General features: G+C 46.0%; 2 protein-coding genes across 7 annotated transcripts in view; one reads left to right on the top strand and one right to left on the bottom strand.

Annotated features, from left to right (window-relative positions):
* LOC135895879 (ensconsin-like) overlaps positions 1-26487 on the top strand; it is a 438594-nt gene that overhangs the window by 208954 nt on the left and 203153 nt on the right. The gene's annotated exons all lie outside the window — the stretch shown is intronic.
* The window catches only part of LOC135895901 (uncharacterized), a 104759-nt gene that overhangs the window by 8512 nt on the left and 69760 nt on the right, over positions 1-26487 (bottom strand). The window contains exon 4 of the mRNA XM_065424141.2: positions 9025-9096. Coding sequence (XP_065280213.1) covers positions 9025-9096 — 72 coding nt within the window. The remainder of the gene's footprint in view (positions 1-9024; positions 9097-26487) is intronic.

Here is a 26487-nt window from a genome sequence, read left to right as displayed (position 1 = left end):
GAAAATTTTAACGCAACAGCGTTAAGGAGCTCGTGTCGCAAAAAAGCCGGAGGCGTCGGCCGTGAGCGAAGAATGGCGGAAGGCAATTCATAAATAAAAACAACTTGCAAAATGGTCTGGGTGGGAATCAAACCAGGGTCTCCGCAATATGAGACGGAGGCGCTACCACTCAGCCATGAGTTCTTTTTTCTTTCTTACATGGTATTTATTACAGCAGCAACAACCTGACATCCACCAGTTGTGCATAGTCAGAGAATGGAGCGCACTATGAAAGTCACTCAGAGAGAAGGCATCGTTCATACTATGGGTAAAAATCTTGCATTCATAACTGAGGTCCTTCAGCGCACGAAAAGGGACGAAAGACAGTGGCAAGACGCGGACACAGCGCTCACGCTGTGTCCGCGTCTTTTTCTGTAACCATGTTTTAACCGGTACAATTGCACTATGAAGTTTAGAAAAGAATGTTTTGCAGCAAGGGGATATATACATTTTACGAACTCACTTTAGTACATCGTGACCTGGCCATTGAATGTATAGTGATCGGTAAAATGGAGGCGGAAAGAGCATGGACAATAAATCTTTGTATAACGTTTTACGCGACACAGAGTACAAGTATTCAGTGGAAAACCGAACTGTCAGGAAACGAACCGCCAAGTAAACTTCTTGCATGAACCCCCACAAGCATAAACGCAAAGTAAAATTGGAAGAAACAATTAAATCAGGTAACGCATTAACAAGTGTGACTTGCATGAATGACGGAATTATAGGATACGATGTATCACGAGAAAAGAAGAAACGAGACATTATTTGCCGCACATAAAGCTGTACTAAACCCAGCCCACCTTCACTAACGGGCCTGAAAATATTGTCTCGACTGATGGGCTCAAAAGTTGAAGACCATACGAAAGTTCCAAAGATTCGGTGTAAGCGTTGGATGTAGAGCCTGGCACAATGTGTAACTTGCAATACATAGTAAATTTTTGTTGCCAAGAACTTATTCCAGGCCTCGGCTTTCCCAAAAATAGAAAGTCGGTGTGGAATGAATGTCTGGGCGTAACTTTGCAGGGCCGAAACCCGTTCTTTCCTATAGTGTGCGCTTAATTTATATAAGTCTAGCGGCACGCCGAGATACTTTGGCGGCACACCGGTCCACTTAACGCCTGCGAACTGTTCTGGTGTATAGCACCATGAGCCAAATCATAAGCCTAAGCTTTTGCTCCTGATACACTGCTAAATTCCTCTATTGTTGAAACTACCTTTTCCACACTGGACTTATCCGTGCAGAAGAACGTTAAATCATCTGCATAAGCTACGGCTTTTACTTAACTACCCAGTATCTTGAAGCCATAGATGTAACTCGACTGAATCACGCTTAAGCATAGCGGTTCCAGATAAAGCGCGAATAGTAATGGGGACATAGGGCATCCTTGTTTTACCCAAGAGCAAATGGAAACGGGTTTAGAGTTGGCCAATAATAACTAAACGAGTAGTACAACACGTATAGCAAAGCTTAACGCCTTTAAGCACAACGGAGCCAACATTGGTATGCTCCAGAAGAGAAAAGAAACAGGACTGACTGACACGATCAAAAGCTTTAGCAAGGTCTACCTGGAGCATTGCAAGCTGCTCAGTTGAACAGTAACCATATTGAAGAAGTGAGTGTACGGGTGATATGTATGTTGGTTTGAATGGATCGGCCCCTAATTCCACACGTCTGATGGGAACCAATGAGAATTGACATCGCAAATTGCAATCTATTCGATAAAACTTTTGCAAATATTTTATAATCCACGTTTGACAATGTGATTGGTCGGTAGCTTTCAAGAGAATGCAGTTTCTCCTTATCTGAACTTTCAGCAATTAAAACTTTGCGGGTTTTGCAAAAAGATTGCGGGAGGGCGTCTACCTCTAATCTTGTAGTAAAAATGTCCAATAATATGGAACTGATAATTGATTTGAAAGATTTGTAAAATTCACAGGAAAGTCCATCAGGGCCGGGTGTTTTCGACAGAGGCAGCTGATCAATAGCTAGCTCAATTTCTTGTTTCGTAAGAGTATCACTAATGAACGCGCAGTCATCATCCTGTAAAGGTTTTACGAGAGGCACAAAACTCTGACTTTTGCATCGTGATTATCGGGCCGTGCACTAAACAACACACTGTAGTAAGTTTCGAACTTAGAAATTATGCCATTCGTATTTGTTAGAAGATTACCTTCGGAGTAAATTTCCGGAATATCTTTGGAAATAGCGTGACGTCGCTGGTCAAGTAATTCTTGACGTGTTGGCTGCTCAGACTGCAGAGCACGCCTATTTCGAGATCGAACTCGTGCACCTCTGTAACGCAGTGCATCATACTTTTGCAACTCACATTTAAGATTTTCTATGTCAACAATTTAAGTGCCTGGTATTTCGCATTCCATCTGATAAAGGTTGTGTAGGCTCTTAAGAAGTATTGTTTCTTCATTCTTCCTAGAGAATGGTTTCAGCCATCCAATTTCTATACGAACCTCTTGTTGTACGAACCTCTTGTTTAAAGAGTTCCCAAGCTGCAAATAACGGTAAGTCAGTAGGAAGAGAATTTTTTTAGGGTCATGCGCACGCGATGGACCTCAGGCTCTGGAGTTTTGCAAGACGCGTAGCACCACCTGCCGGTGCGAAGAGGCATTAATTGAGTAGCGTGAAGCCCGACTCCCTTGCTAAGTTGCCTATGAACCTAGCCACTGCGAAACAATGATGTAACTAGATTGTGCTCCATATTGCGAGTGTTTCGCGCATTTAACACCCAGACTGAGAGCTATGAATTTCTACGCTAGTCGGACGCGCCGACGTACTGCCATAAAACGCTTGCTGACTCACTTTTTAGACTGATGGCGGAAACGACGGGAACCGCGACAGCTCCGCGTGCTACGAAGAAACGCCGCAATCGACGCTACTGTTGTGTTGTAAATTGCCATGAACATGAAGGACGGAATAACAACGTTCAGTTTTACCGATTTCCATCGCAATCGTGTGATGAGGAAAGGCGAGAGCGCTAGATACGGGCCGTTCAACCTGTTGGGTAATCGGATTACTTGCATTCCCCACAACACAGCAGCTCGCATGAGAGAGTGCGACAATTTTGTTCTTCTGTAATTGTGTTGCGTAGCCCCGACGGAGGACCGTGGTAACCAAGCGAAAACTAAAGAATTTGCAGCCGCCACTTCGTTGGTAACAGAACAAACAACATTGCGAACCGTCCTGCTTATGTGCCATCGATATCTCCACCTTTCAACAGACGTCCGCCTTCCGCTTGACTCAACAAGTGGAACAGAGAGATTTGGCAGGTCAGCTTAACCAAGCATTTTGGTTTGTTTATGAATTCAAAATCCTGTTCTAAACCATCGTTGTATCGCGAGCTCATTTCTACTTTCGGGAATTTTTATGTCCTGCGCCGGTACAACAAGCACGCTTCGCAATGTGCTGAGCCTGCTCGACGCAATTTTTCAAATGGGAGCAATGAAGTTGCTGTAGGAGCACTGGACGAGTAATTGCGAAGTAACGCACGTGTGTAAAGAAAAAAATGTCGCGTTTATTTAGATTTATTTGTGCGCGCTTGCTGCTCGAAGCGTTTGCGAAAAGTTCAAATGAAGGTACGAGCGATGCTGTAGCTCCTGCGAGAAAGAAAGATGCAGCGCGTAGGCACTGTGGGAAGCTTCCTTCGTTATGATCGCATGCTGTTTGCTACCTTGAAAACGTTTTCTGTTTGCTGCCCTGGAAAAGGCTATGAAAGGATATGCTCTCTGTAAATAACTGCGAGACAAAACATTACGATAAAATACATAAAAATATAGGAGATACTTGAGTCTTGTGTTCAGGACATATTCAATATGAACCAATTTGAAATGCTTAGATTTTTATGCTGATATGATATGACAAACCTGATGCTCTCTGTACTTGCGAGTTGCAGCACGCTGAAATAACACTTGAGACTTTATTTTATGTTGTACACGTACTTCGCCCTGCTGAGCTTTCTTTCCGAAGCGTGGATGGGCGGAAGACGCTTTACAGGTCCTTGATTTTTAGGAAACCGTGCCTCAACACAAACGAAAGAGAAGGGTCCATTGTGGCCTATGCACCTCCGCTTGCGGACAGCTCTCCTTGCACTACTCAGTTCGCGCCAAGGCTCCGATGGGGGCGCTAGTGACGGGTTTTTCCGCAGCGCCGCCTGGGCAGAGTCTGAAGTCTATTAATAAATTCCTGATCATTTAGGAGCTCAGAGTTAAGCTTCCAGAGTGCCCACTGTGGTCGCAAATTGGTTACAGATTTCTCACCAATCTTTGCGATAACCATGCGATGATCAGAAAACGGAAGTGGGATAGTAGTGCAGAACAGTCCCCGGGAGAGGAGTTATAAAGAAACATAAATCCGATCAAGGCGGGCGTAAGAGCGACCTTGCATTCGTGTATAACAGCAAGCTCCCTGTCCGAACACTAATATATCAATGAGGCCTGCATTTTCTATCAGGTTAGATAAAACTTCACCACTCCTGTCCCGCTGAGTGTAAATGCCGCTTCGATTACACGCATCACATACACAATTGAAATCTCCCGTTAACACAATGCAACGATCACAGTCCATTAGACTACGCAGAGTATCAAATAATATAATTCGTTTTGCAGCGTCATTAAATGCGTAGACGTTCACTATTCGCCATGGCACATCCTGCAACACAAGATCATAACGTATATATCGACCTTCAGTGTCTACATGGTAGCTAAATGCTGAATAAAGTAGGCTCTCTTTCAGAAGCAGGAAACAGCCCGCGGGTAAACCAAGAGCGTGTGAAACGCAAACATTATATTCAGACAGAAAAGGTCGCAGAGCCCTTTCCGTCTCGTCATCATTCTCAATCTTCGTCTCTTGCACGGCGACGAAGTCGAGGCGCTTCCTAGACAAAAGCCGGCGAAGCTGCGCCCGTTTCTGCAAAGACCTAAGGCCTCGCACGCTCAAGGTTGCGAAGAGAAATTGCTGGGACAGGGCCATGGTGACTACCCACTATTTAGACCTAATTCGCTATGCGTTCGGTCCTACAGAATAAAGGTGAGGCACGCTCCGAACCCTCACCAGGCCTCCTGGATCCTGATCGCCGGCACTTTCGTGAGTGTGTCGATGTTACCCGGCGGAGTGCTTTTCTTGTGGTACTGGCCGTCTCGCTGTCCGTGCTTGATTCTGATCTGTTAGTCGCACGGCGCTTCGGAATTGACGTATCCGCGCTACTTCGTCTGTCCTCTGCCAGCATAGCGCACGTGTTGAGATCCTTCGGTGTAGCAGATGAGTCATCAGCGGCTGTCTCATTCGCTGGCTGGGCAGCAACTGGCTGTGTGGTAGCGGGTGCTTCTTTCTCTCCGCTACTTTCCTTTTCCACGGGCAGTTCTGCGATGTCATTGTCTTTAACATGTAGAGGGGTCTTACTGGCACAGCTGGTATCCGTGGAAGAGGGAACGTCTCCAGTCGCGTCGAGAACCTCAGTAATATCCATTATGTGATCCTGCAAGCTTTCATCCGGAGGCCTTGTCCTGTGTTGTAACTTGTCGGCGTATGTCACAACACATTCTTCAGCTGTGTGGCCAAAGCGTCGGCAGCTTTCACAACGTGGGGATCTGCAGTTTCTACGAATGTGCCCAACCTTGTTACAGCGGAGACAAAGCGGGGGCCGGCCTGGAAACAATACAAGGCTCTGCACTCCATAAACGTTTGGCAGGTGTGGAACGTCGCCCACGCCGATCATCGGCAAGAGTCAACACCACGTCATGATTTCGGGTACGCATTTGCTCCATTTCCGATACTCTCCAGCTTTCTCCTGATATAGACTTCACTTTCCCGTAAACCTGGAGCGCATTTCGAATGTAATCGTCTTCCAAACGCTCAGGAAGCCATAAAAGTTGCATTTTTTTTTACTTCCGTGGGCTCGGGGTCAGTAACGACGCAGCGTCTACCTTTTACGAATAATTCTCCGCACGCGACTAGCTTTGATTTTGTAATTGCTGATTTGCACGTTACCATCCACACGCGCGACATCTGAAATGGGCCGATGGAACATATTTCCTTCAAGTCAATAATGTTCCGAAGGATGTCTCTGAAGTCTTGGGCTCTGTATGGTCGACCACTTAAGCCAGCATGCAGGAAAACGCAGTCCACAACCAGCTTACCGGTAGGAAGGCGAGGTAGCACAACACGGTAGTCATTGCTGCTGGCTGAAGCCCGAACAGCCCCTTGGCCAGGGGCCGATAAATCCTTTGGAGCGGAGAACATGAAAAAAGCGACCGAAAAGCGGGACAAAAGCGCCTCTAGAGAATGCGGTGTTGCCTTAGAAATGTACCGTAGAAAGTTATGCTGCGGTGTATATCGGTAATTATGAGCATGTAAATTACAGAAGTCGCAGTTAAACGCGTAGCGAAGTACGTTTCCGCTACATTTCTTCTGCGCCTGGCGCGCACGTAGGGCCATCTTGTCACCAACACAGAACCCCTCCTCGCAATGTACGGCACTGTCCCGGCAGGTGGTGCGCCACTCGCCTGCACGACGCGGCTCTTCTTTCCACTCACAGCGCGATCTCTAGGTGCAGCGTCCGATGCGGGACGCCTCTGGCGTGATCGCTGCGGCGTAGTTTGTCTGGTGGGAAAGCGTCCCCTGCGATGTGTGCCGTGCTGCTGGCGAGGAGTCATGCGTCTGCGTGGTGCTCCCAAGCGAGATAGAGGACGATCCCATCGAGGCGTCAGCCCCGTGATCGCGTCCGCCTTCATGGTGCGTCGCGGCTCGGCTGTCCATGCCGACAGAGAGTCTCGTACAAAAATTACTAGAGGGAACTCTGGCGCTAGTGTCTACGGGAGCTGCAATGGGAGTGGTTGTCCCAGCATGGGAATTATGGGAAGTACATGGATTTGCCTAAAAGTCGTCCTTTTGGCTTCAAACGGCTTTGTGACTTTGTAAACTCGTCATTTTCAACAGTATATTGCGCAATAAATAATTAAACAAACATCTTTAAAATTGCCCGACGGGAGGATTCGAACACAGGGACTCTAGCACAGAAGCCTGATATTGAAACCATTAAGCCACGGACGCTTTTTTTTTCTTTATTTCCAGCTTGGCTACAAGCCTCAAAAGTGTTTGTGATCATAGATCACACTCGTTTTATATGTGTCAAAGTATCAAGCATTGACACCACAGCTTCATCACAGTCATTCATCTTGTACACGTCACGTTCCTTCACAACCATTTCCACAAAATATTCATACACAGTTCGGCCTTTAACATGGCAATGTCTATATGCCAACAGACTACGCCATACTGCGTGCAGTCCAAGTAAAAAGATAACATCCATCTGTTCAAAATCGCGTTCAGGGGGTAAAAAAGGAATGCCATGTGGATTGAGGGGTAATAATAATAATAATATTTGGGGTTTTACGTGCCAAAGCCACTTTCTGATATTGAGGCACGCCGTAGTGGAGGACTCCGGAAATTTTGACCACCTGGGGTTCTTTGACGTGCACCTAAATCTAAGCACACGGGTGTTTTCGCATTTCGACCCCATTGAAATGCGGCCGCCGTGGCCGGGATTCGATCCCGCGACCTCGTGCTCAGCAGCCCAATCCAGCAATATCCTTGATAAGCTTGGCATTCAATTTCCATCTTTCCCATTCAAGCTTCCTTTTTGCTTTTGGCCGATCTCGAAAGTCACTAAACAATGATCACTGAAAGAAAGAGCATCAACATCGTAGTTCTGACACAAAGGCGTAATCTCCGAACACACATACACTCGATCTAGTCGTGCATGGCTGGTGCCTTGAAAGTGTGTGAAATGCTGGCGACTTCCACCTCTTGCGAACTGTGCCACATCATTTAAAGAGAATTTCCTCACGCATTCTTTGAGATACGCAGCACTTTCTTCATTTACGCTAGCAGTGGTTGAACGGTCTTCCTGATAAGGACACAATTGTAGTCACCCAACGCAATCAAACACCTCTCACAATCAAAATACATACTCAATTCGCGAAAGAACAAAAATCTTTCATGCGGCTTTGTAGGTGCATAGACACAAATAAGTCTAAATTTTGCTTCGCCGTAAGAAAGATCGCACAAAACAAAGCGTCCTTGCAAGCAACTTGTAACCGTTTCAACGACAATGCCAACTGAATTTTTAACAAACAACATACACCCGGCTGATGTTCCCACAGCATGGCTCACGCATACATTGTACCTCAAAGAAAATTTTGCTACCAAGCCTTCGGTCGCCTCCTCTCTGCTAACCTTCGTCTCCTGTACCGCAAGCAAATCTAGGTCTCTTTCTTGCATTATGCGTTTGACTTGATATTGCTTGCGACTAGCCCCTAGACCCCGCACATTGAGCGTACCAACGCGTAATGGTGCAGGTATACTAATCATGGTGATTGTAAGCGCCAACCACCAGTACAACGCTAACCGTGGCTCTACCTTGCAGTGGGAATACCAGGGTATTACTTATCGCGCCCCTGACCACGAACCGGTGACGGTGACGCCGACCGCACTTCGGGGACATATTATGCGAAGCATACTAGTCGCAGAACCACGCTCTTCCTTGCTGCGCCGCGCGCGGCCGCGTAGCTACCATATGACGTCATAACATAATTGACTCACGTTCTAGAGACGCCAAGGTAATCCTCGGCCTGGATGCCATAACTTTCTTAGGATGCCATATAACAAAACTATGAAGCGACGTACGTGTGTTGTCACGAAGTGATCCTCCTTTGCCTTCTCGCACGTGCGCTTTCTCTGCAGCCAGGAGTGGCGCACGTAACAGTTCGAGCTCTCGGCGTCGAGTGGATCGCGCACTCGCCTTGCACTTTGCGCTATCATGCGGCAACACACGCTGAAAAGTGATGTGCATATAAAGGGAGAAATAGGGAAGCTAACTTCGCGAGAATATCCTGCGCGCTGTAGCCCCACTCATTTTGTGCATTGTGCTACGCGCCAAGAGGTTTGCAAAGCTTGGCAGATCTTTTACTCACACTTGGACCATTTCTTGCGAACTGCCTCCTCCGGCAGCAGCGGCATATGGCTGAGTAGCGACTGCCGTGGGACTGAAATGGAATAAAATGAAGTGCCTTTGATTTATCTTATCTACTTTCATTGCTGCGCACCAGGGCTGTTGCAGGGAGTGTGTGTTAACTAAAAAAAATAAGAAAGAAAGCAAGCACACAGAATACAAGCGGCAATTGAAAAAAGAAGGTAGACAGTACAGATAGCGTTCAAATTGCACAATTCGTGTGACATATATATAATACCTGTACTAACAGCACACGGCAGACGGAACCAATAGCAACTATGACAAACTAAAAGGATGTACCTACAATACATAAACAGCTTTAACAGCGTGCAACATATATCAGGGCCACACATCCCAGAATTATATAAGTAAGCGCAATTTATTTCAAAACCCGCCATCGAATTTGCACCTTAAGATACCTCTTTCTTTCCAGTCTTCTATTGTTCTAACTAGGAATGAGAGTTTGAAATTGCCGGCACTAGAAACATAAGGTTTTGTAGCAAGGAGGTCGCATGTACAGGTCGGGACTTATATTTAACATGGCATTGTATAATCGATAAAACAATCTTAACCTCGCTATCCTTCATTGCGTAGCAAGTTTCGATACGCACGAGCAACGTGCGCTAACACATCCCGTTCCCTAGTATCTGGAAAAAACTTACACCCACTTTAGCATGTGCTAGAGAGGGTGAAGGCAAAAGCCTGCGCGCTCAAGATATATTCATTAAATTAGCAGGCATTCTCCTTAATTACCTCTACATAAGTTAACTGTGCCTTAATTAACTTCGCCTTAACATCAATGGGCGTGGGCTCGACTTGCACATAAGCTCGAGGGTCCGACTCCCACCGACGGTCTTGGGTTAAAGTGTCTGAAATTAGTCTATATAAGATATAGACTAATTTCAGACACTTTAACCGAAGACCGGCGGTGGGAGTCGGACCACCGCCGGATTATATTACCTCTGCCTTTTTTTGTATGTTGCGCAGCATCAGAGCCAGCTGTGGAAGAAGACGACCAACGCGCGAGCAGCGTCACCAGCGCGTGTCTGCGCGAGACGAGCTCACAAAATTTTAACGCGACAGCGTTAAGGAGCTCGTGTCGCAAAAAAGCCGGAGGCGTCGGCCGTGAGCGAAGAATGGCGGAAGGCAATTCATAAATAAAAACAATTTTTCTTTCATGGTGTTTGTTACAGTAGCAACAACCCGACATTCACCAGTTATGCATAGTCAGAGAATGGAGAGCACAATCAAAGTCACTCAGTGAAAAGGCATCGTTCATACTGTCGGTAGAAATGTTGCTTTCACTTTAAAAAGGTGGTAAGGATAGGCACCTCACCAAATTGGGGTACCAGTCCGGTTGCGTATCAAGTCCATCATAAACCTGCTTTAGGTGTAGTGTAATCTGGATGAAATGTACCCTTGTAGGTACAACCGTTTCGGTGTATCGATACATCATTCGCGTTTTCCACAAACTGCGCATTCCGATGAGAAAAAAACACATCAAAAGGTGTACTATTATCAGAGGTCGGCAGCAGGTATCGCACAGTATGAGCGTTAATCTCAGTCTTTTTCTAAAGTCCGTTGGAGGACATCCCAAAATAGTATGCCGTCGGTGCAGCTAATAAAACAATGTTCAGTCGTCTCTGGCACGTCAGAAAGACGACAGTTAACAGAAGAGACAAAGACACCCTCTTTCTGTAACCATGTTTTAACCGGTATAGTTTCACCATGAAGTTTATAAAAAAAATGCTTTGCAGTAAGGGGATATATACATTTTACGAACTCGCTTAAATACATCGTGACCTGGCCATTGAATGTATAGTGATCGGTAAAATGGAGGCGGAAAGAGCGTGGACAAAAAATCTTTGCGTAACGTCTTACGCGACACAGAGTACAAATATTCAGTGGAAGACCGAACTGTCTGGAAACGAACCGCCAAGTAAACTTCTTGCATGAACCCCCACAAGCATAAACGCGAATAAAAATTGCAAGAAACAATAAATCAGGTAACGCATTACCAATTGTGACTTGCATGAATGACAGAATTATAGGATGCGATGTATCACGAAAAAAGAAGAAACGAGAACACTATATACCGCACATAAAGATGTACTAAACGCAGCCCACCTTCACTAACGGGCCTGAAAATGTTGTCTCGACTCATGGGCTCGAAAGTTGAAGACCATACGAAAGTTGCAAAGATTCGGTGAAAGCGTTGGATGTAGAGCCTGGCACAATGTATAACTTGCAATACATAGTAAATTTTTGTTGCCAAGAACTTATTGCAGGCCTCGGCTTTCCCAAAAATATAAAGTCGGTGTGGAATGAATGTGTGGGCGCAACTTTGCAGGGCCGAAACCCGTTCTTTCCAATAGCGTGCGCCTAATTTATATGCGTCTAACGTCACGCCGACATACTTTAGCGGGAGACCGGTCCACTTAACGCCTGCAAACTGTTCTGGTGTATAGCACCATAAGCCAAACCATAAGCCTAAGCTTTTTGCGGAGTTCATTCGTGCGCCTTATACGCTGCCAAAATCCTCTATTGTTGATACTACCTTTTCCACACTGGACTTATCCGTGTAGAAGAACGTTAAATCATCTGCATAAGCTATGGCTTTTACTTAATTACCCTTTATATTGAAGCCATGGATGTAACTCGACTGAATTACGCTTAAGCGTAGTGGTTCCAGATGAAGGGCGAATAGTAATGGGGACATAGGGCATCCTTGTTTTACCCAAGATCAAATGGAAACGGGTTTAGAGTTGGCCATTAATAACTAAACGAGTAGTACATTACATATAGCAAAGCTTAACGCCTTTAAGTACAACGGAGCCAACATTGGCATGCTCCTGAAGAGAAAATAAATAGGACTCACTGACACGATCAAAAGCTTTAGCAAGGTCTACCTGGAGCATTTCAAGCTGCTCAGTTGAACAGTAACCATATTGAAGAAGTGAGTGTACGGGTGATATGTATGTTGGTTTGAATGGATCGGCCCCTAATTCCACACGTCTGATGGGAACAAATGAGAATTGACGTCGCAAATTGCGATCTATTCGATAAAACTTTTGCAAATATTTTTATTCCACGTTTGACAATGTGATTGGTCGGTAGCTTTCAAGAGAACGCAGTTTCTTCTTATCTGAACTTTTGGGAATTAAAACTTGTGTTTTGCAAAGAGATTGCGGAAAGGCGTCAACCTCTAATCTTATAATAAAAATTTCCAATACTATGGAACTGATAATTGATTTGAAAGATTTGTAAAATGCACAGTAAAGTCCATCAAAGCCGGGTGTTTTCGACAGAGGCAGCTGATCAATAGCTAGCTCAATTTCTTGTATCGTAAGGGTATCACTAATGAATGCGCAGTCATTATCCTGTAAAAGTTTTACAAGCGGTACAAAACTCTCTAAGACTTTTGCATCGTGATCATCGGGCCGGGCACTAAACGACACACTGTAGTAAGTTTCGAACTTAGACATTATGTCATTCGTATTTATTAGATTACCTTCGGATTAGATTTCCGGAATAACTTCAGAAACAGCGTGACGTCGCTTGACAAGAATAGCTTGACGTGTTGGTTGCTCAGACAGCAGAGCACGCCTATTTCGAGATTGAACTCGCGCACCTCTGTAACGCAGTGCATCATACTTTTGCAACTCACATATAATATTTTCTATGTCAACAATTAAGTGCCTGGCATTTCGCATTCCATCTGATAAAGGTTGTGTAGGCTCTTACGAAGTATTGTTTCTTCATCCTTTCTATAGAATGCTTTCAGCCATTCAATTTCTATAGGCACTGTATGAACCTCTCGTTTAAAGAGTTCCCAAGCTGGAAATAACGGCAAGTCAGTAGAAAGAATTTTTTAGGGTCATGCGCACGCGATTAATAAATTCCTGATCATTTAGGAGTTCAGAGTTAAGCTTCCAGAGTGCCCACTGAGGTCGGAAATTTGTTACAGATTTCTCACCAATCTTTGCGATAACCATGCGATGATCAGAAAACGAAACTGGGATAGAAGTGTAGGACAATCCCCTGGAGAGGAGTTATGAAGAAACATAAATCCGATCAAGGCGGGCGTAAGAGCGACCTTGCATTCGTGTATAAGAGCAAGCTCCCTGTCCGAACACAAATATATCAATGAGGCCTGCATTTTCTATCAGGTTAGATAAAACTTCACCACTCCTGTCCCGCTGAGTGTAAATGCCGCTTCGATTACACGCATCACATACACAATTGAAATCTCCCCTTAACACAATGCAACGATCACAGTCCATTAGACTACGCAGAGTATCAAATAATATAATTCGTTTTGCAGCGTCATTAAATGCGTAGACGTTGACTATTCACCATGGCACATCCTGCAACACAAGATCATAACGTATATATCGACCTTCAGTGTCTACATGGTAGCGAAATGCTGAATAAAGTAGGCTCTCTTTCAGAAGCAGGAAACAGCCCGCGGGTAAACCAAGAGCGTGTGAAACGCAAACATTATATTCAGACAGAAAAGGTCGCAGAGTCCTTTCTGTCTCGTCATCATTCTCAATCTTCGTCTCTTGCACGGCGACGAAGTCGAGGCGCTTCCTAGACAAAAGCCGGCGAAGCTGCGCCCGTTTCTGCAAAGACCTAAGGCCTCGCACGCTCAAGGTTGCGAAGAGAAATTGCTGGGACAGGGCCATGGTGACTACCCACTATTTAGACCTAATTCGCTATGCGTTCGGTCCTACAGAATAAAGGTGAGGCTCGCTCCGAACCCTCACCAGGCCTCCTGGATCCTGATCGCCGGCACTTTCGTGAGTGTGTCGATGTTTCGCGACGGAGTGCTTTTCTTGTGGTACTGGCCGTCTCGCTGTCCGTGCTTGATTCTGATCTGTTAGTCGCACGGCGCTTCGGAATTGACGTATCCGCGCTACTTGGTCTGTCCTCTGCCAGCATAGCGCACGTGTTGAGATGCTTCGGTGTAGCAGATGAGTCATCAGCGGCTGTCTCATTCGCTGGCTGGGCAGCAACTGGCTGCGTGGTAGCGGGTGCTTCTTTCTCTCCGCTACTTTCCTTTTCCACGGGCAGTTCTGCGATGCCATTGTCTTTAACATGTAGAGGGGCCTTATTAGCACAGCTGGTATCCGCGGAAGAGGGAACGTCTGCATTCGCGTCGAGAACCTCAGTTATATCGATTATGTTATCCTGCAAGCTTTCATCCGGAGGCCTTGTCCAGTGTCGTAACTTGTCGGCGCATGTCACAACACATTCTTCAGGTGTGTTGCCAAAGCGTCTGCAGCTTTCACAACGTGGCGATCTGCAGTTTTGACAAATGTGCCCAACCTTGTTACAGCGGAGTCAAAGCGGGGGCCGGTCTGAAATCAATACAAGGCTCTGCACTCCATAAACGTGTAGCAGATGTGGAACGTAGCCCACGCCGACTCCATCGGCAAGAGTTAACACCACGTCACGATTTAGGGTACGCATTTGCACCAACCTAGCGGGGCGGATGCGAGATGGCGATGCTCAACCAGGAAGCAGAAGTGGCTTTTTTTTAGAGCAAAATCTAATAAGGTTGTTTTCCGCCGGTCGCGTGCGCTGGTGCGCGCCGTGCTCGCCCTGCTGCCTACGCGACATGCCTCATTGCCTAGGCTGCCGCGTAGCTGGTGCGTTCTAATTGCCAGGAGGCTAAGGAGCCTCTACTAACGCCCATACAAACAACCCACAAGTGAGTGAACAGGACGTGCGACTTTAGTGGCAGAAGGAAAGCAGTGCACCTTCTCGTACAAGAGCAGAAATAAACTTTGCATATCCAAATACGCTGAGAAGCTCACTTAAGTCGTCACACATGGCGGCCTGGTAAATAGCGACACTCAGCAGCGCAAGGAAATTGGACAGTGCCCCACCTGTTTGTATCGACAGTCGCCGTAACTTGCATTACGAAGCAACCAGGGGCCGTATTCTGTAGCGGTTCGCTTTGGAACCGGTTCGGTCTGGCTGTTTCCATTGGTCGGCGCTTCGTTGTCGTCATCCCTGGTGGGCGGGACGACAAACTTTGTTCACGTCACACTGGTTGTCAATCATCTGGAAAGGAACCGGTTCCCTGCTACGAGAGGAACCGCGGAGAAGTGGTTCGCTCGAGGGGCGCGCGCGGTGCCGAGCATGGTGTCGAAGGTTGCTAGGGCAACCCTGGTTGCCGGCTAGTCTCGCGCCAGCTGACGAGCCGGCACCTACACGAGGCGAGACAGAGACGGCAATGGCGGCTCCGTTGGTTGTGCTGCTGGCGAGCGCCGAAAGACAACGACGTGACGAGAGGCAACGACGCGACGCGTTCGGCATGGCCGAAGAGAGTTTCGAAGGCGTTTTCGGCTCTCCAGAGACATAGTGCGACGTCTTTGCGATGAGCTGGAACATCTCGGACCTCAATGATTTCGTGGTGTCGACACTATGATGAAAGTGCTGTGCGCGTGGCGATTTTTTGCCACCGGGAGCTTTCCAGTGCATCGGGAATGAAGAAGCGATTGCACTGTCGCAACCTTCGGTCAGCCGGATCATTACATCCGTCGCAAGGCCATTACGGTTGTGGGCAAAGAAAATGGATGGGTTAGATTCCCATCCACGGCGCAACAGAAAGCCGCCTTCAGCTGCTGGCCCAACACACACGACGCCTTTGCTAGGTAGGAGTGCTCCTCGATAAACGAAACGAGTATTTCGCGCTGCCTCGCTGAAACATGAGGACCCAGCCGCCTGTTTTTGTGCGACGATATCATTTGGGTTTCGGCGCGCGAACAAGTCCAAAATGTAAACAAAGCGAGGCAAGTTGTTTGCATGACGTATGGCACACCACCTAGCGACTAAATAAGAAAACAGCACAAATAAAATTACAACTCCCAGTAGCCGTCTCCGCCGCAAGCTCACATTTATTACTGAAAATTATATTTGCAAGTGTTCTCTGCCAACCAATGTTTTTTATCAAACCAGCAACATCCTTCAATTGCTATACCGTACCCCAAGTGCGAACAAAAATGATGACGTGATCTTCAAGCAGACCGCCGCTCGTTGATTGGTTTCCCTCACGCCGCCCCGTTCCACTCTTTCTCCGAGTGACGTAATCCAGACGTAACAGCCAGACCGAACCGGTTCCAAAGCGAACCGCTACAGAATACGGCACCAGGTGACGCAGGAATCTGCTTCCGCAGCCAGGAAAGCGACATGGACTACCCGCAATTTTTGCGTTATCTGCTTTCCGACCTGCACATTTCTTTTAGTTCTTTCGCGTGCCGCTAATGTGTGACTCGCACTTGGTGCCTCACATTCTCAATGTGGCCATCCCCATTTTGCAGCCACTTTTGCAGAGGCCTTTCCACCCATGTGGCTATCAACTTCGTACACTTCGGATCATGTAATCCCGTATTTTAGTTTCCTTTCACGCCACATCACGTCTGATGAAAGCCCACAAGCATAATTTGCCAACTGCTGCAGCATGAAAGGTCGAACGGGGAGCACCAATTAGGGTGTGTGTAAATTGGGAGTCATTGTCGCTGTGGGGACTGCAGGAGCAGATGGTTACCTCGCGAGACTGTAGCCCAATGCAGCTGACCAGATCATCACATCCAAGAAACATAACATGGCAACCATGATCAGATGAGGCTCGGCATTCAATCACCTGTCAGGAGCCAGGGATTCTTAGCACCCTCTGCTGCATCGCAGGTCTGACCGGCGCCGTGGTCAGTTGCTTCGCAGCTGCTGGGGACTGAGGGCGGGGGTTTGATTGTTGTGTTCATATAGGAGGTTGTGGCCAAGTACTGCGGCCGGGTGGCCAATCCTGCTCTGGTGAGGGAGTTCGTTACCGGTTCTGGTCACCGGGATCAGGCCACACTCCGGGCCTGTTTATGCAATTTTATCAACACGTGGTTTTTTTTTAATCTGGTGGAAAATGGCGCGGCACTGGGCTTCGAACCACGGACCTCTTGCATGCGAGGTGGGTGTTCTACCTCTAAGCCACCGCTGCAGACAGGCCGCCATTGGAATATGAAGCTGGCAACGTTCCATTGGAGGAATTAGAGGGCAGTAAGTGGGATATGATACTGAGCCCTATTATATCCCACTTCATGATGATGATGATGATGATGATGATGATGAAGTGGGATATAATAGGGCTCAGTGAAGTTAGGAGGCCTAAACAAGCATATACTGTGCTAAAAAGCGGGCACGTCCTGTGCTACCGGGGTTAGGGGAGAGACGAGAACTAGGAGTCAGATTCCTGATGAATAAGAATATAGCTGGTAACATACAGGAATTCTATAGCATTAACGAGAGGGTGGCAGGTCTTGTTGTCAAATTTATTAAGAGGTACAAAATGAAGGTTGTACAGGTCTACTCCCCTACATCCAGTCATGATGACCAGGAAGCCGAAAGCTTCTTGAAGACGTGGAATCGGCGATGGGTACAGTGAAAACAAAATACGCTATACTGATGGGCGACTTCAATGCCAAGGTAGGCAAGATGCAGGCTGGAGACAAGGCAGGGGGGAATATGGCATAGGCACTAGGAGTAGCAGGGGAGAGTTATTGATTTGCGGAACAGAATAATATGCGGATAATGAATACCTTCTTCCGCAAGCGGGAGAGCCAAAAGTGGACGTGGAGGAGCCCGAACGGCGAGACTAGCAATGAAATAGACCTCATACTCTGGGCTAACCCTGGCATCATACAAGATGGGGATGTGCTCAGCAAGGTGCGCTGCAGTGACCATAGGATGGTAAGAACTAGAATAAGCCTAGACCTGGAAAGGGAACGGAAAAAACTAGTACATAAGAAGCCAATCAATGAGTTAGCGGTAAGAGGGAAAATAGAGGAATTCCAGATCAAGCTACACAACAGGTATTCGGCTTTAACTCAGGAAGAGGACCTTAGTATTGAAGCAATGAACGACAATCTTGTGGGCATCATTAAGGAGTGTACAATAGAAGTCGGGGGTAACTCCGTTAGACAGGATACCAGTAAGCTATCGCAGGAGACGAAAGATCTGATCAAGAAACACCAATGTATGAAAGCCTCTAACCCTACAGCTAGAGTAGAACTGGCAGAACTTTCGAAGTTAATCAACAAGCGTAAGACAGCTGACATAAGGAAGTATAGTATAGATAGAAATTAACATGCTCTCAGGAACGAAGGAAGCCTAAAAGCAGGGAAGAAGAAACTAGGAATTGGCAAGAATCAGATGTATGCGTTAAGAGACAAAGCCGGCAGTACCTTTACTAATATAGATGAGATAGTTCAAGTGGCTAAGGAGTTCTGTAGAGATTTATACAGTACCACTGGCACGCACGACGATAATGGAAAAGATAATAGTCTAAAGGAATTCGGAATCTCACAGGTAACGCCGGAAGAACAAAGAAAGCCTTGGGAGCTATGCAAAGGAAGAAGGCAGCTGGGGAGGATCAGGTAACAGCATATTTGTTGAAGGATGGCGGGCAGATTGTTCTAGAGATGCTGGCCACCTTGTATACGCAATGCCTCATGACCTCGAGCGTACCGGAATCTTGGAAAAACGCTAACGTAATTCTAATCCATAAGAAAGGAGACGCCAAAGACTTGAAAAATTACAGACCCATCAGCTTACTGTCAGTTGCCCGCAAACTATTTACTAAGGCAATCGCAAATAAAATCAGGAACAGCTTAGACTTATGTCAAGCAAAGGTCCAGGCAGGATTCCGTAAAGGCTACTCAACAATAGACCACATTCACACTATGAATCAGGTGAAAGAGAAATGTGCTGAATATAACCAACCCTTTTATATAGCTTTCATTGATTACTAGAAAGCGTTCGATTCTGTCGAAACCTCAGCAGTCTTGGAGGCATCACGGAATCAGGGTGTAGATGAGCCCTATGTAAAAATACTGGAAGGTATCTATAGCGGCTCGACAGCCACCATAGTCCTCCCTAAAGAAAGCAACAAAATACCAATAAAGAAAGGCGTCAGACAGGGAGATACGATCTCTCTAATGCTATTCACAGCATGTTTACAGGAGGTATTCAGAGAACTGGAGCGGGAAGAATTGGGGATAAAAGTTGATGGAGAATAATTTAGTAACTTGCGATTCGCTGATGATATTGCCTTGCTTAGTAACTCAAGGTACCAATTGCAATGCATGCTCACTGACCTGGAGATGCAAAGCAGAAGAGTGGGTTTAAAATTATTCTGCAGAAAACTAAAGTAATGTTTAACAGTCTCGGAAGAAAACAGCAATTTACGATAGGTGGCGAGGCCCTGGAAGTGGCAAAGGAACACATCTACTTAGGGCAGGTATGGACGGCGGATCCGGATCATGAGACGGAAATAATCAGAACAAGAATGCGCTGGGGTGCGTATAGCAGGCATTCTCAGATCATGAAAGCAGGTTGCCATTATCCCTCAGGAGAAAAGTGTATAATAGCTGTGTCTTACCAGTACTCACCTACGGGGCATAAACCTGGAGGCTTACGAAAAGGGTTCTACTTGAATTGAGGACGACGCAACGAGCTATGGAAAGAAGAATGATGGGCGCAACGTTAAGGGAAAAGGAAAGAGCAGATTGGGTGAGGAAACAAACGCGAGTTAATGACATCTTAGTTGAAATCAAGAAAAAGAAATGGGCAGGCGCAGGACATGTAATGAGGAGGCAAGATAACCGATGGTCATTAAGGGTTACGGACTGGAATCCAAGGGAAGGGAAGCGTAGCAGGGGACATAAGAAAGTTAGGTGGGCGGATGAGATTAAGATGTTTGCAGGGACGACATGGCCACAATTAGTACATGACCGGGGTTGTTGGAGAAGTATGGGAGAGGCCTTTGCCCGGCGGTGGGCATAACCAGGCTGATGATGATGAATATGATGATGATGATGATGGTTCAATCACCACATAAGGTTCCGCCAATAAACCACACATTCGGTAAGATCCACATGACAGCAGTGAGCATTCACACACTATAGGTCGCTTACAGTACATTCAGCTATCCGACTTTAGGCACAGTGCTTGCCTCCGTCGCACATGGCAGCCTTGTAACGAGTGACAACCAGCGGCGCAAGCAGATTGGACAGTCTCCCACTTGTAAGTTGCGCTGCAAATCAATTGGATGATGCATGCATCTGCTGCCATAGCCAGCACAACTACATGAGCTAGCTGGCATTTTAGCGTTACCTCCTTTCCAACCTGCGCGTCTCTTTTTGTTCTTTCGGGGCACAAGAAAAATTTGCGCACGGCTGCAGTAGGAAAGGACGGAACGGGGCGCATCAATCACCGTGCGTGTAAACAGGGAGTCTATGTCGCTGTGCGGACTGCAGGAGCAGATGCTTACCCTAAGTGGCTGTTGCCCAACGCAACTGACCAGGTCGTGTTACTAGAAATGCAACATGGCAACTGTGATCAAGTGGTGTAGTATTGAAATAAGGCTATGCAATCAAATCACTTCAGCATACCTCTAACATAACGCATTGGCACTATGCACTATACATTGTCTATTATCCCCATGTCGTCGGGTTGGCCTTTCCCAGAAGCTTCTCTCTCGCGACACAGGGCCTTATGAAGTCCTACGCCAAGTTAACGACATAAAGCACGAGATTTCGCCCCTACACTTTGACGCATCCTCAAGTCAGACGCCTGTTGACGTTGTGTACCTTTCGCACCTGAAGCCATACTTCGCTCGCAATTCTTCGCCTACCATGCGCCGAGACGGCGCTTTGCCACCCGTGGGTCCTGTTACAGCAGGATGAAAGAAGAGAGCGTCATGACGAAGAAGACTGAAGACGCTAGCTGCTGCATGTTTTTGGTGGTCAGCCATCTTACCTACTCTGATTCAGCCTGTATATATATTGTAAATATAGACTTTCTATACTCGCAACATCCCCGTGTAATATGAGGATATATTGCGAGACACTAGGAACAGGCTAGTTGCACCGACAGTACACGAATGCTGATCGCGCGCACAACCGACACAAGAGCCGTCTTCTTCGTCCTCCTCTTCACTACATTCATCCCCGGGAGCGAACAGGATCCATCCTGGCGACTTAGGGCGTAGGTAGGATGAGGGGGTCATAGTACGGCTTAAGTCGGTTGGCATGAACCATGTCACGCCCGCGATGCCTAAGGTCGGGTGATGGTGTCACCGGTGCTACAACGATGCTGTAGATGATGCTGTAGGGGCCATCATGGCGTGCAAGGACTTTAGTTGAAAGGGCAGGGCAGTGAGGCGGGACCCACAACCAAACAAGAGAACCCGTCGGGAAAAGTGGTGTAAGCGCGCCGCTGTCACGCCGCAGCTTTTCACGATCTTGAGCAGCGGTCGTAAGGGTTCGCGCGAGCTGCCTACTCTCCTGGGCGTATTTTCCGGCTTAAGACACAGGTGTACATTCGGAAGCGTCGGATCGGTATGGTAGCCGTGTGTCCATAGTACACGAGGGCTCTAGTCCATACAGCAGAAGAAAGGGCAAAAAGCCAGTGGTAGCTTGTGTGGCCGTATTATAGGCAAACGTCACGAACGGCAAAACAGTGTCCCAGTAAGTGTGGTCGAGGCGGCGCACGTAGTCAACATGTCACCGAGTGTGTGGTTGAACCTCTCTGTCAAGCTGTTCGTTTGCGGGTGGTAGGCTCTAGACTTGCGGTGCACGATGCTGCATGCAGCGAGAAGGGCTTGGCTTACTTCAGACAAGAAGACGCGTCCCCTGTCGCTGAGAAGTTCGCGTGGTGCGCCATGCCTAAGCACGAAGTTCCGCAAGAAAAACGAAACTTCGGGCGCAGAGGCTGCTGGCAGTGCGGCAGTCTCGGCGTAGCGCGTCAAGTGGGTGATACCTACAATTATCCATTGGTTACCCGAGGAGCTGCAGGGAAGTGGCCTGAATGGGTCCATGCCGACGCGATCGAAGGGCAGAGCTGGGCAGGGCAGCGGCTGTAGCTCACCAGGAGGACGCTGTGGAATTTTACGCCGTTGGCACGGCGTGCAAGCGCGTGCTTACTGGCGCACGAAGTGATACATGCCGTGCCAGTAAAAACGCTGCCTTAACCCAGTATACGTTTTCAGAACGCCGGCATGACCATTATGAGAAGCAGCATGAAAATAAGTGCATATGTCAGAACGCATGTATCGTGGTATCACAAGGAGCCATTTGCGACCATCAGGCAAATAATTTCTGCGGCGAAGGACGTTGTCGCGTACAGCAAAGTGAGCGGCTTGGCGACGAAGTGTTCGAGAAGAGGGTGGGGCGGATGGGTCGTGGAGGAAATTCAGCATAGCTGAAAGCAGGGGATCCTTACGCGGCTCGTCCGGCATATCGGCGGCGTTGAAGGCTGACGTGGATGCGAAGAGTGGAGACACTGAAGCCACATCAGAAGGCAGCGGTGATCGGGATAGCGCAACGGCGTCAGAATGTCTTGTGCCCGATCGGTAGACAACGCGGATGTCATATTCTTGTAAGCGAAGTGCCCATCAGCCTAGGCGAAATCAGTTTTATTCATGACAGAATGAGGATAGTTACAACATATGTGTATACAGAAGGAGGTCCCGTAGTTAGAAACTGAAATGGGACCTCCTGTGCATGATGACTAGAATTAATAATACATAAAACAATGGCAACATGAAAAATTTACGAATAAAGGTTTTAGGAGACAAGGCATAAATGAACAGAAAAGCAGCATATGTGCGTATTAAACAAAAACAAGGCTTCAACTTAGTCAACGAAAGGTAAAACTACAAAAATAGCTAAAAAGAAAGAAAGTACATATATATATATGCGGGAAGGAAATCAAGAGACAAAGAGAAAGTTAATAATACAACTCATACTATACTCAAATGGGAAAGTCGGAGGAAGCTAAAAGAAAATGCCTAAGTTCTGTACGAAATCTGTGTGCTTTGAACAATTTTAAAGGGAATGGTAATGTATTCCACAGAGATGAACCTGAAAAGTGTAGTGACTGCTTACCATAGTCGGTGCGAACTAAGGGTAAAATTAAGGTAATATCTTCAGCAAATCTAGTATTATTTGTATCAGTAAGGGATGTCTTCGGTATGATGGTTACTGGAATATCATTGTTTAATGCCCTAAAATAAATATGGCCTGGTTATATTTAACAAGGTCAGTCAAATTGAAAATATTATGTACATGTAACAGCCGATTTGTGCTAATGCTACGAGGTGAAAATGTTATTAGCCGAATAGCTCGATTCTGAATTACTTGCAACGAAGTTAGGTGACTGTTATAAGTGTTTCCCCATGATTCAATGTTATAGTTAATATGAGAATGAACAAAAGCATAATAAAGTGATATGAGAGTAGAAAATGATAAATATGGTCATGCTTTGATTAAAACGCGTATCCCGTATGCCATTTTCTTTTTAATATTAACAATGTGAAGGTGAAATTTGAGATGGCGGTCCGATTCCACACCTAAATAGGTGCAATGATCAACTGCACTGATTAGGTGATTGTTGGCTGAAATAGATTGAAGGAGCTCAGGTGATCGCTGATGTGAGGCAAAAATGGCAAAATTGGTCTTATTATGGTTAATGTGTATCTTGTTAAGTTCACACCATGTGGAAATTTTCACGAGATCTTCATTGAGCTCGCGTGTTAGCGTTGATATACAATTGTTATAGCTAATTATAGTAGTATCATCTGCGTACAGAATACACTTCGATGAGGAGAGGCAACTGGGCAGATCATTAATATAAATTAGGAAAAGTAGAGGACCTAATATGGACCCCTGTGGTACACCAATGTTAGTAGTAGCTTCTTTAGAGTAGTACCCAGAAATATTAACGAATTGTTTTAAATCTTGTAAGTAACTGCGGATTAGAAGTAGAGGCGGGCCAGTTATGCCAATGGCTTCAAGTTTAGCACAAAGAATTGTGTGATTAATTGAGTCGAAGGCCTTGGATAGGTCAACGAATATCGAGGCTGCAAATTTACCTTCATCAATTGCTTTTTTGAGAGAATCAGTAAGAGATATAAGTGCCAGATTAGTTGAAAAGCCTGAACGAAAGCCGAACTGAAAAGGGGAAAGAATACTAAATTTGTCTAAATGTTTCGTTAAACGTTTTTCGATAAGTTTTTCAATAACTTTATTAAAAAATGGAAGAACGCAAATGGGTCTATAATTCCGTGTAAGCGTGCGATCACCTTTTTTGAAAACGGGAATGACTCGACCGTGTTTAAGTTCACATGGAAAAACACCGGTTTTAAAAATCAGGTTAATGATAGCTGAGAGGACGTTAGCGATATGTTCCGCGATCATTTTAATGTGGTAGGCATTATTATTATCTAGGCCAGCACTAGTGGCTTTAAGGGTTTTAATTACTAAAATTACTTCATGAGGTGTTGTTGGAAAAACGAAAAATGAGTGAGGTAAGCGCCTAAAGGACAGGTTGCAGCATGAATCAGAATCAGAAGTGTTATTGAAGAAAGCATAACAAAATGCATTTCCAATATCAAGCGGATTAATGTATTCCATGTCATTGTGAGTGATTCTCGAAATGACTTTCTGAGAGTTATGGTTTAAAAAGGTGTTGACTATTTCCCACTTTTTCCTAGTGTTATTAGCACATTCTATAATTTTTGGTTCGTTATAATTCCTCTTCGCACTTCTAAGCTGTGCAGAAAGAGAGTTAGAAAATTTTTTGTAACGGGCAAGTAGTTTAGTATTGAAAGGTTGCTTCTTTGTTTTTTTTATATAAATTTTCACGAGACCACATAGCTTTCAGAAGGCTATCTGTAAGCCATGGATTTTGTGGCAATGATACCTTTTTTCTGCACTTTATTTTATGAGAGTGGGAGTTGAAATGCAATGAAAGTGTGGTTGAAAACTGCGAAAAAGATTTTTGAGGTTCATTAGATGACATAACTTCTGACCAGTCAGTTTCAGTTACGCTTGCAAGGAACGTCTCTTTGTCAAGTACAACTCTGTAAGATGACGTGTTAGATAAGGCTGAGTGATTGCGCAGGCGTAGAACGATAGGATAGTGATTGGTAATATCGGTGGTAACAATTCCAGCCTCAGGTAGATCTGTTAAGTTCGATAATGCATGATCAATTAAGGTGCCATCAGCAACGTTAGGACAACGAGTAGGGAGAGAAATTAAACATTCATATCGAAAACTGTGGAAGATGCTTGAATAAATAGAAGAATTAGATGAATTGGTATCTAAGAAGTTAATGTTGATATCGCCCATGATTATTGCATTACAATTAGCGTACGATATTTTTTCCATGGTTAGATCAAGCGCACTACAGAAGTGAGTAACTAAAGAAGAAGGTGAGCGATAAATGCAGCCAAACACTAAGTTCTTGTTGCCTGTACTGAAGACGGGGGAATAAAATTCAGCAAACACCGATTCACAGTTAGTAATATTCAACTCCAAATCTGGCCGTCGTTTATATGGAATGTTAGATGAGACAAATATAGCTGAACCACCGTGATTACTAATTTCTCTGTGAGAATACTCAGAAGTGTATGAGTTAAAGCAGAATAGGTCCTTGTCATCATTACTAAGCCAGGTTTCAGACACACATACTATTGAAAAGGTATTGGTAAGTGTCGAAACCAGGTTCTCAAAATCATGAAAATGCTTGCGGAGGCTTCTAGCATTGAAGTGAATAATTGAATGGTAGTCGCGTGACGTGAATTTATTCAGCGTAGATGCTGACAGGTAAGAATCCATGGTGGATGGTAATGATATTAAGAGTCAGAATACAGGCATTTAGTTGAAAACAGAAAGGTCGGACTCGTCAGCAATGCGACAAAGACGGCTTTCATTTGTCTTTCTGGCTTTAATCTGGCAATTATACGTCCACAGGTGCTTCCAGTTATTCTTTTTTAGCACTAGTGATGGATCCTTCAACGAGGACAGCCAGCAAAGGGAATGGTGGTGGGTGGCTATGTCAAAAGGGTGACCATAAAGGTATGGACGAAATTTGACGAGAGCCAAAATAATGGCGAAGCACTCCTTTTCTGTTACAGAGTAGTTGGCTCCAGCGTTCTTTAAAGTGCGGCTCGCATACGCGCCGACGTACTCGTCATAGCCGTCTTTCCGTTGTGTGAGGACTGCGCCAAGTGCAATGCCATTAGCGTCCGTGTGTACCTCTGTAGGCGCTGTGGGATCGTAGTGTCGAAGAAACGGTGGCGAAGTAAGTAGGCGATATGGTTGCTTGAAGGCTTCATCACAGGAAGTTTACCACGTGAAGATGCCGTTGGTAGCGGTAAGCAAATTGGTCAGTGGTGCGATTATAGTTGCGAAATTGCGCAGAAAACACCTAAAGTAAAAGCAGAGCCCTATAAAGCTGCGGAGCGCCTTAAACGTAGTGTGCATCGGAAACTCTGCGACCGTGCGAAGCTTGGCTGAGTCAGGAAGCACACCGTCCTTCGATGCAACGTGTCCCAATATTGCACTTTTTGATGTTGAGTTG

This window comes from Dermacentor albipictus, chromosome 4 (genome assembly GCF_038994185.2).
Source record: "Dermacentor albipictus isolate Rhodes 1998 colony chromosome 4, USDA_Dalb.pri_finalv2, whole genome shotgun sequence".
Lineage (NCBI taxonomy): Eukaryota > Metazoa > Arthropoda > Arachnida > Ixodida > Ixodidae > Dermacentor > Dermacentor albipictus.
The sequence above is the reverse complement of the archived record's forward strand: the minus strand, read 5'-3'. Positions and strand labels throughout refer to the sequence as shown.